Source organism: Mobula birostris, chromosome 31, assembly GCF_030028105.1.
Source record: "Mobula birostris isolate sMobBir1 chromosome 31, sMobBir1.hap1, whole genome shotgun sequence".
Classification (NCBI taxonomy): Eukaryota; Metazoa; Chordata; class Chondrichthyes; order Myliobatiformes; family Myliobatidae; genus Mobula; species Mobula birostris.
Genome location: NC_092400.1, coordinates 729394 through 747862, shown reverse-complemented (window position 1 = coordinate 747862; position 18469 = coordinate 729394). Strand labels below are relative to the sequence as shown.

At 42.3% G+C, this 18469-nt stretch overlaps 1 protein-coding gene across 1 annotated transcript in view; it reads right to left on the bottom strand.

Annotated features, from left to right (window-relative positions):
• LOC140190771 (sialate:O-sulfotransferase 2-like) overlaps window positions 1-18078 on the bottom strand; it is a 228077-nt gene extending 209999 nt beyond the window's left edge. The window contains exon 1 of the mRNA XM_072247606.1: window positions 17658-18078. Coding sequence (XP_072103707.1) covers window positions 17658-18078 — 421 coding nt within the window. The remainder of the gene's footprint in view (window positions 1-17657) is intronic.
• Window positions 18079-18469: the final 391 nt, after the last annotated feature.

Sequence of the window (18469 nt, the reverse complement as noted above, 5' to 3'; positions counted from 1 at the left end):
TAACTGTTTCTAGCATCTCCAAGTTTGAATGCGCGAAACCACAGTGAGCAAAACAATCTGAATTGTCTTACTGTTTATTCCTCACCAACAGTGACAAAAGTCGATGCTCTCTGAAAACAAATACACGCAACTGATGCTATTTAATAACTGTTCGCTTGAAGCACAGTGTAGCATCTAACGGCCAGACAAGTGCATGTGGCTGATGCTAGGTAGAAACTGTTCTGTAACAGCCTCCTGTCCTAATCAAATGGCAGAGTGTCCAAAATTAACAAAGGGAATCCCAGCTATTTTCTCGATTATTTTTGATCTTTAAGAGTTGTCCCGTATAAGCAGCTACCCTGATTAACCGATGGCCGAATTAACCGGAATCTACCATTCTGCAAACTTGCCTAAGTGCTAAGGTTTGTACCGAAGCTGTGTGCAGCCTCTGCAAGTGCCTTAAGGCTAAATGCTAATGTTCAGTGCACATTGATATTAGAATCTGTGCAACTCCATGAACTTGAGGATTAGTAATAGCTGAGGCTGTGCCAATGCTAAATAATAGGAATAATATGACATAATGAAAATATTAACAATTGTTCTGAATTTGAATTTTTTAAATAAATACAACATATATTGAATTTAAAATAACACACCTCACTTTTCCCTTTAGAGAGACTAACAAGACTTGCTATTTATAGTGCACATATATTTCCTATCACAACAGTTCTGGACTCATAAAAAAATGAGTTTGAAATTCTAGGGGAGCAAGTCTTTTAATTAATCTAATTAATAGACATAACCTATTAATCTGCTCAACCATTATGGCTTCCTAGATTTTGAAAAGTAGGCTTTGTGTTGTTTGAGCTGAAAATATAGCGTGCCTCAGACAAATTATTACACTGCCCTCTTGTTAGTCCTCCTGTCTAACATGTATTGAACCAGCAGTGAGGAGAGGGATTTCACCATCAGTCTGTATAGCATGTTTCAATGCAACCAATAATGTATGAAGGAACTTGCTCAGACTAAAGCTGGACAGATTTTAAAGATTAGAATAAGAACAAACATATTTCGACTTGGATGTTCAAATAGAGACACATTGATTTCTGAGCTGTCACAGGACTGAAGAATGGAATGTTGTCAGTGGAATGCAGGAATAAATAAATGCTGAGCATTTGACTTCATTACATCTGAAATTAGAGCACATTTAGGAAGACGTGGTTCAGCATACCCACCATAGTAAACATACATCCATTACCAGACGTTCTTCCTTTTCCCCTCTGCAATCAGGCAGAAGGTATAAAAGTCTGAAAGCACGTAGCACCAAGCTTAAGGACAACTTCTATCAGAACCTTGAATGGATTTCTGGTATAATGAAATGGACCCGTGACCTCAGAATCTACCTTGTTCAGATCTTGCATTTTACCTTCAAGCTGCACTGCACTTTGTCTGTTGCTGTTACACCTCCTTCTGCATAGAATTCTACCTCAATGCTTTGTGTAATCAATAAACCAGTCTGAACAGTATGAAAGACAAACTTTTCACAAGGTTTACTATTGTCACATGTACCTATCTCAGTAACTTACTAATACCCTACGAATACAATAACTTACCAAACCACTACCAAGAAGCTACAAACAACAATGCCAATGAAAAGCAAAAACGGTTAGCTACAAATACCAATACCAAAACCGGTGCACCATGGTTGCAAGTACATGCCATCTGCAAAATAAGCTGCACGATATTTTTTCACAGCTGCTGTCAAAACACCAATGCATTCCACTTGGAAGGAGAAGGTTAGTGATTTACTTCATGGTTTTATATTTATGCACATTCCATGAAGCCACCAGTATTCTGCAATATCGACAGGGGTGGGGGCTTGAAGTCACTTCCCCTCACATCCTACTGAAGATCAACAGAAGGAGGCACAATAAATTTTTTAGATGGTGGAAATCTTGAGCATCAGATAAAAAGTGCTGGAGGAACTCAGCAAGTCAGGTTGCATCTATGGAATGGAATAAACCAAAGTTTTAGGTCAAGACCATAGATATAGGAGTGGGTATTGGCTATCCAGCCTATCAAGTCTATTCTGCATCATGGTGGATTTTTAATCCTTCTCAACTCCATTCTCCTGCCTTCTCCACACATCCTTTGATGCCCTTACTAATCAAGAACCTATCAACCTCTGTCTTAAATGTAGCCAATGAACGTCCTCCACAAATGCCTGTGGCAATGAATTCCATAGGGTCACCGCTGTCTGGCTACAGAAATTTCTCCTAGTTTTTGTCTCTGACGAAGTATTTGTATTCTGAGACCACGTCCTCTGGTCCTAGACTCTCCACTATTGGAAAAATCCTTTCCAAGTCCAATCTATCGAGGCATTGCAGAAAGGATGCAGGTTGTTTAGGGAAATCAGATTGGTGCGAGAACCCAAGAGGAGGAAATTTTAAAATGCCTACAAGATGACTTTTTAGAGCAGCTCTTGGTAGAGTCCACTGGGGGATCAGCAATTCTGGATTGGGTGTAGTACGATGAAACAGAATCGATTACACAGCTTAAGGTAAACAAATTCTGAGGAGGCACTAGAATTCACCCTGCAATTTGAGAAAGAGAAGTTAAGGTTAGATGTATCAGTATTACAGTGGAGTAAGGCAAATTACAGTGGCATAGGAGAGAAGCTGGCCAAAGCTGATTGGAAGGGAATGTTAACAGGTATGATGGTGGACCTTTGGGAGCAATTCGGATGGCACGGGATAGCTACATCCCAAAAAAAAAAACAAGACATATTCTAAAGGCAGGATGATGCCACCATGGCTGACAAGAGAAGACAAAGTCAACATAAAAGCCAATGAGAGGGCATATAACTGAGCAAAAATTAGTGGGAAATTAGAGGATTGAGAAACTTTTAAAAACCAACAGAAGGCAACTAAAAGAATCATAAAGGAAAAGATGGAATACGAAGGTAAACTAACTAATAATATTAAAGCGGATACCAAAATTTTCTTTAGATATATAAATTATGAAAGAGGCTAGAGTAGATATAGGACTGCTGAAAAATGATGCTGGAGAGGTAGTAATAGCGGACAAACTGAAAGAGTATTTTGCACAGCTCTTCACTGTGGAAGACATAAGCAGTATGCTGGAAGTTTGAGAGTGTCAGAGGGCAGTGGTGTGTGAAGCTGCCATTGCTAGATAGGTGCTTGGGAAACTGAAAGGTCTGAAGATAGATACATCACTTGGACCTAATGGTGTACACCTCAGGGTTCTGAAAGAGCTGGCTGAAGAGGTTGTGGGGGCATTGGTAATGACCTTTCAGAGCAGTGTATTCTGCATGGTTCCAGAGGACTGGAAAATTGCAAATGTCACTCTTCAAGAAGGGAGAGAGGCTGAAAAGGAAAATTATAGACCAGTTAGCCTGACCTCAGTGGTTGGAAAGATGTTGCAGTCGATTGTTAAGGATGAGGTTTCAGGGTACTTGGAGGCATATGATAAAATAGGCCAAAGTCAGCATGGTTTCCTTAAGGGAAATCTTGCCTGACAAATCTGTTGGAATTCTTTGAATAAATAACGAGCAGGATAGACAAAGGAGAATAAGTGAATGTAATATACTTTGATTTTCAAAAAGTCTTTGACAAGTTGCCACACATGAGGTTGCTTAACAAGTTAAGAGCCAATGGTATTACAGGAAAGATACTAGCATGGATTGAGAAATGGCTGATTTGTAGGAGACAAAGAGTGGGAATCAAGGGAGCCTTTTCTGGTTGGTTGCTGTGACTAGCTTCTTTTTACATTATATGTCAATGATTTGGATAAAGGTCACCAGGTTTGTGGAAGATATGAAGATAGGTGGAAGGGCAGATAAGCCTGAGGAAGCAGAGAGGCTGCAGAGTTACTTAGACAGATTAGGTGAATGGGCAAAGAAGTGGCAGATGGAATACAGTGTCGGGCAGTGTGTGGTCATGCATTTTGGTAGAAGAAATAAAAGCATAGACTATCATCTAAATGGAGAGAAAATTTAAAACTCTGAGGTGCAAAGGGACTTAGGAGTCCTCATGCACAATTCCCTAAAGTTTAATTTGCAGGTTGAGTTGGTGGTGAGGAAGGCAAATGCAATGTTAGTATTTATTTCAACAGGATTAGAATATAAAAGCAAGGATTTAATGTTAAGGCTTTATAATGTGCTGGTGAGGACTCACTTGGAGTATTGTGAGCAGTCTTGGGCCCCTTAACCAAGAAAGGATGTGTTGACTTTGGAGAGGGTTCAAAGAAGGTTCATGAAAATTATTCTGGGATTGAAAGACATATCATATGAGACGAGTTTGATTGCTTTGGGTCTGTATTCATTGGAATTCAGAAGAATGGCGGGGGGAATCTCATTGAAACCTATCGAATGTTGAAAGGCCTTAATACAGTGGATGTGGAGAGGATGTTTCCTATGATGGGACAATCTAACACCAAAGGACATAGCCTCAGAATAGAGGGACAATCATTTAGAATAGAGATGAGGAGGAATTTCTTTAGCCAGAGAGTGGCAAATCTATGGAATTCATTGCCTCAGGAGGCTGTGGAGGCCAAGTGTTTTGGGTATATTTAAGGCAGAGGTTGATAGATTCTTGATTAGTCAAGGCGTGAAGGGATACGGGGAGAAGGCAGGAGATTGGGGCTGAGAGGGAAAATGGAACAGCCATGATGAAATGGCAGAGCAGACTCAATGGGCCGAATGGCCTAATTCTGATCCTATATCTTATGGTCTTATGGCCTCGTAATATTCGATAGGTTTCAATGAGATCCCTACCTCATCCTTCAGGGCTTTCTCAGGATTGGGAGCAGAAGACATTGGATATAAGTAAAGAATGGCATGTTTGAAAGAACTCATGAATGCCAGTGGCTGGCAAATCAAAATATGCTGCTGAATGAAACACTGAGGCAACACAATTCCAGGAAGCCAATGCAATACGAAGACAAGCAGAACTCACACTGGCTTAATATAGAACCACACTCAAAATGTTATATATTTAGTTGTGAGGAGACAATAATTAATTTACAGTTGTTCGTACTTCCCATGAATCAAAGCATATTAGTTCAGACAAATAATTATTAATCTTACTACATTCCAAGCACTGCAATGCCACCTAGCCATTATTACGATATTAAGCTAGGTTTTATTTTTGATTCAGCTCATGGTAATTTACCCCTATTGATATTGTTTGGAAAATTTGGTATGTTGATTATTAAGAAAGAACTTTTAAAAAGGTGAATGCACCAATTTTCACAATCTGTCTTAAATTGCAACTGCGCTCAGTGGCCGTTTTATTTGGTACATCTGTACACCAGCTTGATAATGCAAATATCTCATCAGCCAATCATGTGGCAGCAAGACAATGCATGGAAGTATGCAGGCATGGTCAAGAGGTTCATTTATTGTTCGAACCAATTATCAGAATGGGGAACAAATGTGATCTATGTGACTTTGCATGTGGAATGATTGTTGGTGCCAGATGGGGTGGTTTGAGTATCTCAGAAACTGCTGATCTCCTGGAGTTTTCATGCAGAGCAGTCTCTAGAGTTCCAGGGAATGGTGTGAATAACAAAAAAACCCTGTGATTGGCAGTTTTGTGGGCAAAAGTACCTTGTTAATGAGAGAGATCAGTGAAGAATGGTCTGACTGGTACAAGCTGACAGGAAGGTGACAGTAACTCAGATAACCACATGTTACAATAGTGGTGTGCAGAAGAGCATCTCTGAACACGCAATATGTGTCGAAACTTGAAGTGGATGGGCTACAGTAGCAGAAAACCACGAACATACACTTAGTGGTCACTCAGTTAGGTACAGGAGGTCGCCAGTAAAGTGGCCATTAATTGCATATTGGTTTGACTGTGGTACAATGCTGCAGTTGCATAGCTCCAGTTAGAAGGTTCAATGCTGAACTCTGATGCTCCCTGTGAGGAGTTTTCACATTCTAACTGTGACTGCACACACTTCCTTGGGGTGCTCCTGTTAACTCCCATCTGCCTAGGACATGCTGCTTGCTAGGTTAACTGGCTTCTCTAAACTGCCACTCGTGTTGGTGCACGTTTGGAGAATTAGGGAAATCCGCCACAGATGGGTGAGGATCAAAATGTGTGGTAGGTAATCAACTGTTGCAATGGGCTTTAGGGTCTGCTTCTGTGTTGTAGAGCCTGCAACTGCAGTGAGATATATTTCCCTTTTACAGTTCATCTCCTACTGCTGGATGAAATAAGGAGTTTAGCACCCTGAGGCTTGTGCACCCCTGAGCCCACCAGCTCAATAGCGGATAGAAAGAATGCATGCAGGTTTTTTCCCCCTCAGGTTGGGCGAGACTACAAATGGTTTGGGGTAAACAGTAAAGTATTTGAGGAGAATCTGAGGGGAAGGTTATTCCCTATGTATTGCTCTGTATTGCTGCTGCAAAACAACATACTGTATTTCACAACATACGTTCCTAAAAGTAAACCTCATTCTAATTCTGCAAATGCTTCACGCAGAGGGTGTGTGGCTGTAAAACCAGCTGCCAGTGGAAATGTGGGTTCAATTGTAAAAACTAACAGAAGTTTAGAGAGGCACGTGGATGAGGGGGATATGGAGGGCTATGATCCACGTGTCGGTAGATGGGACTACACAATAAAGTAGGCCTGCAAGGACCTGTCTCTGTGTTGTAATGCTCTATGACTCTGGTATTAATACTTCACCATTTGTTTCCTTGCACTCACTTTAAGGGGTGGCCTTTTGACCCAAACATTTAGGTGCTGTAATTACCATCACAGCACATCATGGGAATGGGACCATCTCCCATTCTCACTGGTCCCAGGAGACCAAAAATCAGGGTGCCAGAATTCTTACTCCTTATTCAACTTCAATCACAATCTATAACTACATTTTCAAGTACATGCTGAAGGCTTCCTTGAAGAAATGAAACACTCCCTGATGACTCTTGGGAATCCCTGGGCCATAACTTTTCTCTTTGCGGGTTGTGAAAGCATTGAGAGTCTCAACTAGCTTTGTTTCCTCACTGAGCACGAAATATAGGCCAATGTATTGTTTGAGGTTGGTGAATTGAACTAAGGCTTAATCAGAACAGAGAATGTAGAATGTTACGGCAACATACAGGCCCTTTGATCCGCAGTATTGGGCCAACCTTTTAACCTGTTCTGTGATGTATCTAACCCTTCTGTCCTGCTGTACATAGTCCTCCATTAGCAGGGAGATGCTGAAAAGAATTGTACAGAACCAGTCATGGAAGCTCTCCTGAAGTGATGTTTGCATGAATAAAACTTAGATTCCTTTATACACAGTTTCTCCAGAGGCTGCAGAATATGTTTCAGATTGTGACAGTGTGAAGACAAAAATCACTTTCAAAATAAAATTACCTTTGCAAAGCTTCATTCCTGACAAAAGAATACCAAAACTGCTCTTGAAATTAATAATGAAATATTGTCATAGATATAGAACATAGAGCACTGAACAGTACAGCGCAGTATGTTGAGCAATCAATCTAACCTTTCCCGCCCACATAGACCTTCACTTTTCTTTCATCTGTGTGCCTCTCTAAGACACTTTTAAATGTCCCTAATTTATCTGCCTCTACCACCACTGCTGGCAGCAAGTTCCTTGCACTTATCACTCTTTGTGTAAAAATAACCATATCTGACATACCCCCCATATTTTATTCTAAATAGATTTAAAATATGTCCTCTTGCATTAGCTATTGCTACCCTGGGGAATAAAAAATGCAGGTTGTCCACTCTATGTATGTCTTTTATCAGTTTTATATCTCTATTAAGTTGCCTTCTTTATCTTTGCATGAATCCATCCAGATTTCTGAACTGTCGTGACCCGTGGACCCTACATCACTATTCCTCTTTTGCACTTTTGTTTCATATCACTTTTTATTCTAAATTATAGAAATTTTTATGTCTTGCACTGTATTGCTGCCACAAGACAACACATTTTGTGACATATGTCAGTGGTAATAAACCCGATTCTGATTTGATAGCCAAGCGATCAGACATACCTGAAAGAAGCTGAGAAGGTCAGCCAGTGCAGTCTCCATTAGACACCCAGATCCCGATGTCAATTTGATGGCTAAACCCTGTTCATGGCCATACAACCGATGGACTTTGCTCATCGGCCCTCTTTCACTTTTTTAACAACCATATAACAATTACAGCATGGAAACAGGCCATCTCCGCCCTTCTAGTCTGCGCCGAACTCCTACTCTCACCTAGTCCCACCGACCTGCACTCAGCCCATAATCCTCCATTCCTTTCCTGTCCATATATCTATCCAATTTAACTTTAAACGACAACATCGAACCTGCCTCAACCACTTCTGCTGGAAGCTCGTTCCATACAGCCACCACTCTCTGAGTTCCCCCTCATGTTACCCCTAAACTTTTGCCCTTTAACTCTCAACTCATGTCCTCTTGTTTGAATCTCCCCCACTCTCAATGGAAAAAGCCTATCCATGTCAACTCTATCTATCCCCCTCATAATTTTAAACACCTCTATCAAGTCTCCCCTCAACCTTCTACGCTCCAGAGACTAAAGACCTAACTTGTTCAACCTTTCTCTCTAACTTAGGAGATGAAACCCAGGCAACATTTTAGTAAACCTCCTCTGTACTGTCTCAATCTTATTGACATCTTTCCTATAATACAGGAAGCAGTTTTTTCCAGCAGCTTTAGTTGGCCTGTGGGATTGTACTGCTCATTGAACATTATGTGTCGCTATCAGAGGACAAGATGTGTGGGAAGCAATTCATAAACATGAGAAATTCTACAGATGCTGGAAATCCAAATCAACACACACAAAATGCTGGAGGAACTCAGCAGGTCAGGCAACATCTAAGAAAATGAATGAACAGTACCTTTTGAAGTATCTTGTCCCAAAATGTCGACTGCTTATTCACCTCCATAGATGCTGTCTGACTTGCTAAGTTCCTCCAGCATTTTGTGTGTGTGAGTGTAGGGCTGGGGTGGTGGGGCTGCATGTGACACTAGAATTGTCAAACTTCACTTTGAGTTTCTGAGACAGATCGTAAGGTAGAAAAGGTATAAACAAGAAGTGTCAAAGACTACAAGGAAAGGTGTCTTTGGCAAATGATTGATTAAATGGAAAATGATGCTGGAGAAGTAGTACTGGTGGATAATGAAATGGTGGACAAGCTTAATAAGTATCTTGCATCAGTCTTCACTGTTGAAGACACTAGCAGAATGCCAGAAATGTGAGTGTCAGGAGGCAGAAGCGATTGTTATTGTTTTTATGAAGGAGACGGTGCTGGAGAAGCTGAAAAGGTAGTTATGTCACCTGGACAAAACGGACTACACACCAGGGTTCTGAAAGTGGTAGCTGAAGATATTGTGGAGGCATTAGTGTTGATCTTTCAAGAATCATCAGATTGTGGAAGAATTCTACAGGACTGAAACATTGCAAATGTCACTCAATCCTTTAAGAAAGGAGGGACAAGCATGAGGAAATCTGCAGATGGGTTGGCCTGAAACGTGGACTGTACTTCTTCCTTGAGATGCTGCCTGGCCTGCTGCGTTCACCAGCAACTTTGATGTGTGTTGCAAGAAAGGAGGGACATAGGATGCACATGGCTCAGAAGTGTTCACAGACATTTTTAATCTCTCCCTCTCCCAGTGTAGTGTGCCCTCCTGCTTCAAAACATCCACCATTGTCTCTGTATGTAAAAAAACAAGGCAACATGTCTGAATGACTGGCGTCCTGTCACACGCACCTCAATAAGAAGTAAATGCTTTGAGAGGCTGGTCAAGAACTACATCTGCAGCTTGCTACCACCCAGACTGGACCCCCTACAATTCGCCTACTGACACAATCAACTGATAGATGACACAATATCCACAGCTGTACACACTGTCGTTACACATCTGGAGAAGAAGGATGCTTATGTGAGAATGCTGTTCTTGGACTACAGTTCAGCATTCAATACCATAATTCCCTCCAGGCTTGACAAGAAGCTCAGAGACCTCGGCCTTCACCCTGCCTTGTGCAGCTGGATCCTGGACTTCCTGTCAGATCGTCGGCAGATGGTAAGAGTGGGCTCCCTTACCTCTGCCCTTATGACCTTCAACACAGATACCCCTCAGGGCTGTGTCCTAAGCCCCCTCCTTTACTCTCTATATACCTATGACTGTGTCACCTGGTTGTGGACTACAGGAGGAATGGAGACAGGCTAACCCCTACTGATATCAATGTACCTGGGGTTGAGAGGGTAAACAGCTTTAAGTTCCTTGGGATAAACATCACTGAGGATTTCACATGGTCTGTACACACCAGCTGTGTGGTGAGAAAGGCACAACAGCGCCTCTTTCACCTCAGGCGATTGAAGAAGTTTGGTAATGGGTCCCCAAATCCTAAGGACTTTCTACAGGGGCACAATTGAGAGCATCCTGACTGGCTGCATCACTGCCTGGTATGGGAACTGTACTTCCCTCAATCGCAGGACTCTGCGGAGAGTGGTGCGGACAGCCCAGTGCATCTATAGATGTGAACTTCTCACTATTCTGAACATTTACAAAGACAGGTGTGTAAAAAGGGCCCGAAGGATCACTGGGGACCTGAATCATCCCAATCACAAACTGTTCCAGCTGCTACCGTCTGGGAAACAGTACCGCAGCATAAAAGCCAGGACCAACAAGCTCTGGAACAGCTTCTTCCACCAGCCCATCAGACTGATTAATTCATGCTGATATTAATGCTATTTTGACTGTCCTGTTGTACATACTATTTATGACAAATTACTATAAATTGTACATTGCACATTTAAACAGAAACATAACATAAAGAATTTTACTCCTCATGTATGTGAAGGAAGTAAGTAATGAAGTCAATTCAAATAAATTATAGGCCAGTTAGTCTGACTTCAGTGGTTGGAAAGACGTTGGAGACCATCATTAAGAATGAGGTTTCGGGGTTCTTGAAAGCACATAACAAAATATGCCAATGTCAGCATAGTTCCCTTAAGGGGAAATTTTACCTGACAAATCTATTGGAAGTATTTAAGAAAATTATAAGCAGGATAGGAAAGGAGAGTCAGTGGATGTTGTTTATTTGGATTTCAGAAGTCTTTTGTCAAGGTGCTGCACATGAGGCTGCTTAACAGGATAAGAGCCCTTGGTATTATAGGAAAGATACTAACATGGATAGGAGATTGGCCGACTGGCAGGAGGTAAAGTGTTGGAATAAAGAGGGCCTTTCCTGGTTGGGTGCTAGTGCCAGAGAGGACAGCGTTGGGACCACTTCTTTTCACGTTATATGTCAATGATTTGGATGAAGGCCTCCAGGTTTGTGGACAATATGAAGATAGGAGGAAGGGCGGGTATTGTTGAGGAAGCAGGGTGTCTTCAGAAGGACTTAAACAGATTGGGAGAATGGGGTAAGACGTGGCAGATGGAGTATAGTGCAGAGAAGTGCATGGTCATGCACTTGGTAGAGGGAATAAAGGCTTAGACTATTTTCTAAATGGGGAGAAAATTCAAAAATCAGAGGTGAAAAGGGACTTGGGAGAACTTGTGCAGGATTCTCTAAAGGTTCACTTGCAAGTTGAGTTGGTGGTAAGGAAGGCAAATGCACTGTCAGCATTCATTTCAAGAGGACTAGTATATAAAAGCAAGGATGTAATGAATTGATCAGACCACATTTGGAATATTGTGAGCAGTTTTAGGTCCCTTATCTAAGAACAGATGTGCTGGTTGAAGAGGGTTAAGAGGAGGTTCATGAGCATGATCCCAGGAATGAAAGGGTTAACATATGAGGAGCACTTGATGGCTCTGGGCCTGTACTTGCTGGAGTTTAGAAGAATGGGGGTGCAATCTCATTGAAACCAATTAAATATTGATAGAGTGTATATAGTGAGGAGTTTTCCTATAGTGGGGGAGTCCAGACACAGCCTCAGAAAAGAGGAACATACATCTAGAACAGAGATGAGGAAAAATTTATTTAGCCAAAGGGTGATGAATCTGTGAAATTCATTTCCACAGACGGCTGTACAAGCCAAACAATTGGGTATATTTTAGTTGGAAGTTGTTAATTTCTTGTTTAATCAGGGCATCAAAGGTTATGGGAGAAGGCAGGAGAGTGGGGTTGAGAGGGATAATAAATCAGCCGTGATAGAATGGAGGAGCAGACACGATGAATCAAGTGGCCTCATTCTGTTCTATGTCTTATGACCTTATTAACATTTTGATAGGTCGAACAATTTCTGTTCTTTAAATAAAGCTTTTTTTCCTCTGTCAGCTACTGACGACATGAATGTTTTGAAGTTCTCCCTCAGCATTTCTCTTGCATGCTAATTACCACTAATTATTTTTGTTAAAAACTGCCAGAATATCTTCACAGGCATATACCTTCTTGATGTATTTTGCTGGCGTAGTGCTGTACATCTGGAAAAGATTATTGAGTGAGTAAGAGTAGAATTAGCTTCTGTAGCAAGTCAGTGAGGTCACTGCAGTGATGCAGAGAATGATTTCAGATCAATGTGATGCCTATCAACATCTGGCCAATGTTCCTTCAGCAACTTGTCTCAACAAAAAAATTGCAGATAATGAAAATCTAAAATGGAAACATAAGTTGCTGGAAAAGCTCAGCAGGTCAGACTGTATCTGTGGGAAGAAAAACAGTTACAGCTCAGGTGCTTATCAGAAATGAATGAGAAAAAATTATGTGCATGATGGTATCCAAGAAGGAGGGTGGGTAGTGTGGCGGGGTGGGGTGGGGGCCATTGGGGGTGGTTAGGAATGAGGAACAGATCGAAAAGTCTGAATGGAGGAAGTGAAATATATTTTTAAAAACTATAGATGCTGGAAGCACTCAGCTGGACAGGCAGCATCTGTGGGCAGGGAATATGAGTCAAGGTGTAGGGTCAAAGACACTTTGTGATAATAGACAATAGACAATAGGTGCAGAAGTAGACCATTCGGCCCTTCGAGCCTGCACCGCCATTCTGAGATCATGGCTGATCATCTACTATCAATACCCGGTTCTTGCCTTGTCCCCATAACCCTTGATTCCCCTATCCATGAGATACCTATCTAACTCCTTCTTGAAAGCATCCAGAGAATTGGCCTCCACTGCCTTCTGAGGCAGCGGGTTCCACACCTCCACAACTCTCTGGGAGAAGAAGTTCCTCCTCAACTCTGTCCTAAATGACTTACCCCTTATTCTTAAACCATGCCCTCTGGTACTGGACTCTCCCAGCATCTGGAACATATTTCCTGCCTTTATCTTTTCCAATCCCTTAATATTCTTATATGTCTCAATCAGATCCCCCCTCAATCTCCTTAATTTCAGCGCGTACAAGCCCAGTCTCTCTAACTTCTCTGCATAAGACAGTCCGGACATCCCAGGAATTAACCTAGTGAACCTATGCTGCACCTCCTCCACAGCCAGGATGTCCTTCCTTAACCCTGGAGACCAAAACTGCACACAATACTCCAGGTATGGTCTCACCAGGGCCCTGTACAAATGCAAAAGGATTTCCTTGCTCTTGTACTCAATCCCCTTTGTAATAAAGGCCAACATTCCATTAGCCTTCTTCACTGTCTGCTGCACTTGCTCATTAACCTTCAGAGACTGATGAACAAGTACTCCTAGATCTCTTTGTATTTCTCCCTTACCTAACTCCACACCGTTCAGATAATAATCTGCCTTCCTGTTCTTGCTCCCAAAGTGAATAACCTCACACTTATTCACATTAAACGCCATCTGCCAAGTTTCTGCCCACTCACCCAGCCTATCTAAGTCACCTTGAATTCTCCTAACTTCCTCATCACATGTCACACTGCCACCCAGTTTAGTATCATCAGCAAACTTGCTGATGTTATTCACAATGCCTTCCTCTAAATCATTGATGTAAATCATAAACAGCTGTGGTCCCAATACCGAGCCCTGTGGCACCCCACTAGTCACCACCTGCCATTCCGAGAAACACCCATTCACTGCTACCCTTTGCTTTCTATCTGCCAACCAGTTTTCTATCCATGTCAGTATCCTCCCCCCAATGCCATGAGCTCTGATTTTACCCCCCAATCTCCTATGTGGTACCTTATCGAATGCCTTCTGAAAGTCAAGGTACACCACATCTACTGGATCTCCCGCGTCTATCTTCCTGGTTACATCCTCGAAAAACTCCAATTGATTAGTCAAGCATGATTTGCCCTTGGTAAATCCATGCTGGCTCGGCCCAATCCTATCACTGCTATCAAGATATGCCGCTATTTCATCTTTAATAATGGACTCTAGTATCTTCCCCACTACTGATGTTAGGCTAACAGGGCGATAGTTCTCTGTTTTCTCCCTCCCTCCTTTCTTAAAAAGTGGGATAACATTAGCCATTTGCCAATCCTCAGGAACTGATCCTGAATCTAAGGAACATTGGAAAATGATGACCAATGCATCCGCAATTTCCAGAGCCACCTCCTTTAGTACCCTAGGATGCAGACCATTTGGACCTGGGGATTTGTTAGCCTTCAGTCCCATCAGTCTACTCATCACCGTTTCCTTCCTAATGTCAATCTGTTTCAGTTCCTCTGTTACCCTATGTCCTTGGCCCATCCATACATCTGAGAGATTGCTTGTGTCTTCCCTAGTGAAGACAGATCCAAAGTACTTATTAAATTTGTCTGCCATTTTTTTGTTTCCCATAACAATTTCTCCCAATTCATTCTTCAAGGGCCCAACATTGTTCTTATCCATCTTCCTTCTCTTCACATACCTAAGAAAACGTTTGCTATCCTCCTTTATATTCCTAGCTAGCTTGCGTTCATACATCATTTTTTCTCCCCGTATTGCCTTTTTAGTTAAGTTCTGTTCCTCCTTAAAAATTTCCCAATCATCCATCTTCCCACTCACCTTAGCTCTGTTATACTTCTTTTTTAATGCTATGCTATCTCTGACTTCCTTTGTCAACCACTGTGGCCACTTTCCCCCCTTTGAATCCTTCCTCCTTCGGGGAATGAACTGATTTTGCACCTTGTGCATTATTCCCAAGAATACCTGCCATTGCTGTTCCATTGTCTTTTCTGCTAGGATATCCGACCAGTCAACTTTGGCCAGCTCCTCCCTCATGGCTCCATAGTCTCCTTTGTTCAACTGCAATACTGACACTTCTGATCTGCCCTTATCCCTCTCAACCGGTGAAATGATATCCTGTAAATGATGTGCTGTGTTGCTGCCGCCGCAAATAGTGAATTTTCATTACACTTATATCCTGTGCAATTATGTTTATGACAACATTGAACTTTAATTTGATAGTGTTATTGTTATCCCCCGGAACAATTCAGCTGCAGCAGAACGTTTGTTCCTTTTGCTTGTAGCTTTCTTGTCACAATAAGATGCAGAAGACAAACAATCAAGAATCTCTGACCACAGCACCATCAGAGTAGCCAGAGACACAGCCGGTAAAACTAAACGCAATAAATTTAAGATTTCAAACCTTGTTATTTATTTATTTATTGAAATACAGGGCAAAATAGGCCCTTTTGGCCCTCCAACCTGTGCTGTCAGCAACCCCCGATTTAACCTAATCATGGGACAATTCACAAGGACCCATTAACCTACAGACCGGTATGTCTTTGGACTGTGGGAGGGAACTCACAGTCATAGGGAGTCCATACAAACAGCGGCAGGATTCGAACCCGGGTGAATGGTACAGTAGAGCATTGTGCTAACCACTGCACTACCTTGTCGTGCGTTTACATACACAAACTAAACGCTTGACAAAAAGCATAAATGCAATCCAACAGGCTCTAGTTGGAAATTTAATCGAATCGCATGCTGTTTTCTCAAAGCGAAATTTGATTATGGTTCAAACTAAAACCCTTGCTAACTCTGGAGATTACAGAAAGTCACGGTAGTATAGCGGTTAGCGTAACAGCGATCTTGCGATCGTAATTGAGATTCATTTCCCTCCAATGGGGGCAATGGGGGTGGCATGGTGGGATAGAGGTTAGCATCATGCTATTACAGTGCTAGTTACTTGGGTTCAATCAATTCCTCTGCTGTCTGTATGGATTTTTTATGTTCTCCATATGATTTCTTCTGGGTGCTCCAGTTTCCTCCCACATTCCAAACACACAGTTTAGTAAGTTAGTTGGTCCCATGGATGAAACCGGTTAGAGCAGGCTCATTAGTCTGGAGGAACCCAATAGAGACACATACTGTATCTCTACATAAAATAAATAAGTTCCTAAATAAAGTCACTTCCAAAGACTGTGCACATAGATTCAAAAGAGAACGCACTGCATTTCTGCTGGAGGAGAAATGATCGAGAATTTAATGGACAGATGGGTCAGTGGGGATTGTTATTTGTGGTGACCTGTTTTGTATCCATTAGTTTATTATTAGGTCACTCATGTAATGCAATATAAATTCATTAAAATGAGTCGTCACAAGCAAGTAATTTTAACCGCAGGATTACCATAAACTATAACAGTGATATTATAGCCATTTATAATTCAACTCAGAAATCAAAATGGATCCAGATGAATGCAAGAGAGGTCCAAAACAATGCAGCTGAGTCACAAACCAAATACAGTGTACAGACAGGAAAGTACGCACCCTGGGGTTATGTTGCACTGATAATCCAGCTTTGGTAGGCAGACAATAGTTGAACAAAGGTTTTAAAAGGATCTGGAGTTTGCTACCATGTACAAAGGCAGAGAGGAATTAAATAGGTGTATTCAAAAGGGAAGGTATTCACATCTGTGATGGAGATTATTGTGAATGGTTGGATGTGGAGGGCTGGGAGCTGCAACAGAAACAGGTAAGTGGACTCTAATTAACGTAACACACAAAAAACTGGAGGAACACAGCAAGTCAGGCAGATTCTACGGAGAAAAATGGACCGTTGACATTTTGGGTAAAAGTCCTACATCTGAACTGAAAGAGTAGAGGGCAGATTGCCTGTATGAGGAGATGAGGGGAAGGACTGGAGCAAAAGTTGGCAAGTGATAGGTGGATCCAGGTGAGGAAGGGGTGACAGGCAGGTAGAGCAGGGGAGAGTGGGAATTGTGCCAGAGGCTGAGAGGTGACGGGTCGAGGCAGCAAAGGGCTGCAGATGGTGGGATCTGATTGGAGGAGAAGGTGGATCATGGAACAATGTGCCAGTTTCTTTATTTCATTCTCCATCTTCCTCTCCTATCAGATTCCACCATCCACAGCGTCTTATCACCTCCAAATAACATCTTGCAACCTCCGTCACTATTCCCACTCTATTAATTTAAAAAAATATATTTCTTATTGTAATTTATAGCTTGTTTTTATTTTTATGTATTCCAATATATTGCTGCCATAAAACAACAAATTTCACGAAATAAGCCAGTGATATTAAACCTGATTCCAATTCTTCCACCAGCCTGTCACCCCATCCAAATCTGGCGCCACCTATTGCCTGTCCATTCTTGCTCCAGTCCTTTCTCTTTATACTGGCCATATTCCCTCTACTCTTTCATTGATCCTCCATTTCTTTCTGCAGACATTGCTTGACCTGCTGAGTACCTCTGGCATTATGTTTTAATTCCTCAGCAAGTTTGTGAGAGGATGACATCGGTTTGCTATCACCCTCCACACATTCTACTCTTATGAAGGAAAGGAGAGGTGCAAGACCAACTGCTCCTGATGAAGGATATCACCCACCTCTGTTCTCCTCCTGATCCCTTGACATTTTCCCCTTTAGTGCCCGACTCCAGCTGCCGACGTGCTCCCCAGATCTCAGCTTGTCCAGAGCGTCTTGCGAGACTGGTTTCAGCCATGGAGGTCCGTATCTCCTGGGCAGGGCTGGGGGCTCCTCTGGCCACTGCTTCTTTTCCGGTGCCTCCTTGTGTGACCTCCCAAAAGGCAGGAAGGAGAACTGCTGCAGGCCACGAGGGGCACCAAGGGCTGTGTGAGCTGCTCCCTCTCCGTGGGGTGAGGCCTTCCCAGTAATGGTGCTGTCCTCCACAAAGCCCGAGTGCAGGAACACCAGACTCCCAGCCATGAGGTAAACCATGATAAAGGTGAAGAAACGCAAAGGCTTCCTGCGGAAACAACGATGTATCTTGATCGCTAATCTGGCCATTCCCAATACATAACCTTCCTTGAGTGCGTCGTAACTTCAGGACAGTGAATATAAAAATATAGATATTTCAGAGGAGCATTTCAAGCAAAAAAAATGTACAAAATATTTTGTAATCCAGAGGCAGAGGAGTCACACAATTGGCCCGTTGCTCTGCAACTATCTTCTTCCAATTTTGTGCTTCATCTGTTTTGTGCCTCCATTCAGTATAAGGAGAGAGTCACCAAATGAGCTTCACAAATCTCCCGGCCAATCACTTACAATGTAGTCATCATCGTTGTCAAATTCAGGGAGTTAATAGTGTCCTGCCATCAGTAAGGGGCAGACTTGACCCAAAGCCTTCCTCCACTAAACCAGCCTCCACTGTCCTTCCCCCACCGGCGCCAACAGTCCA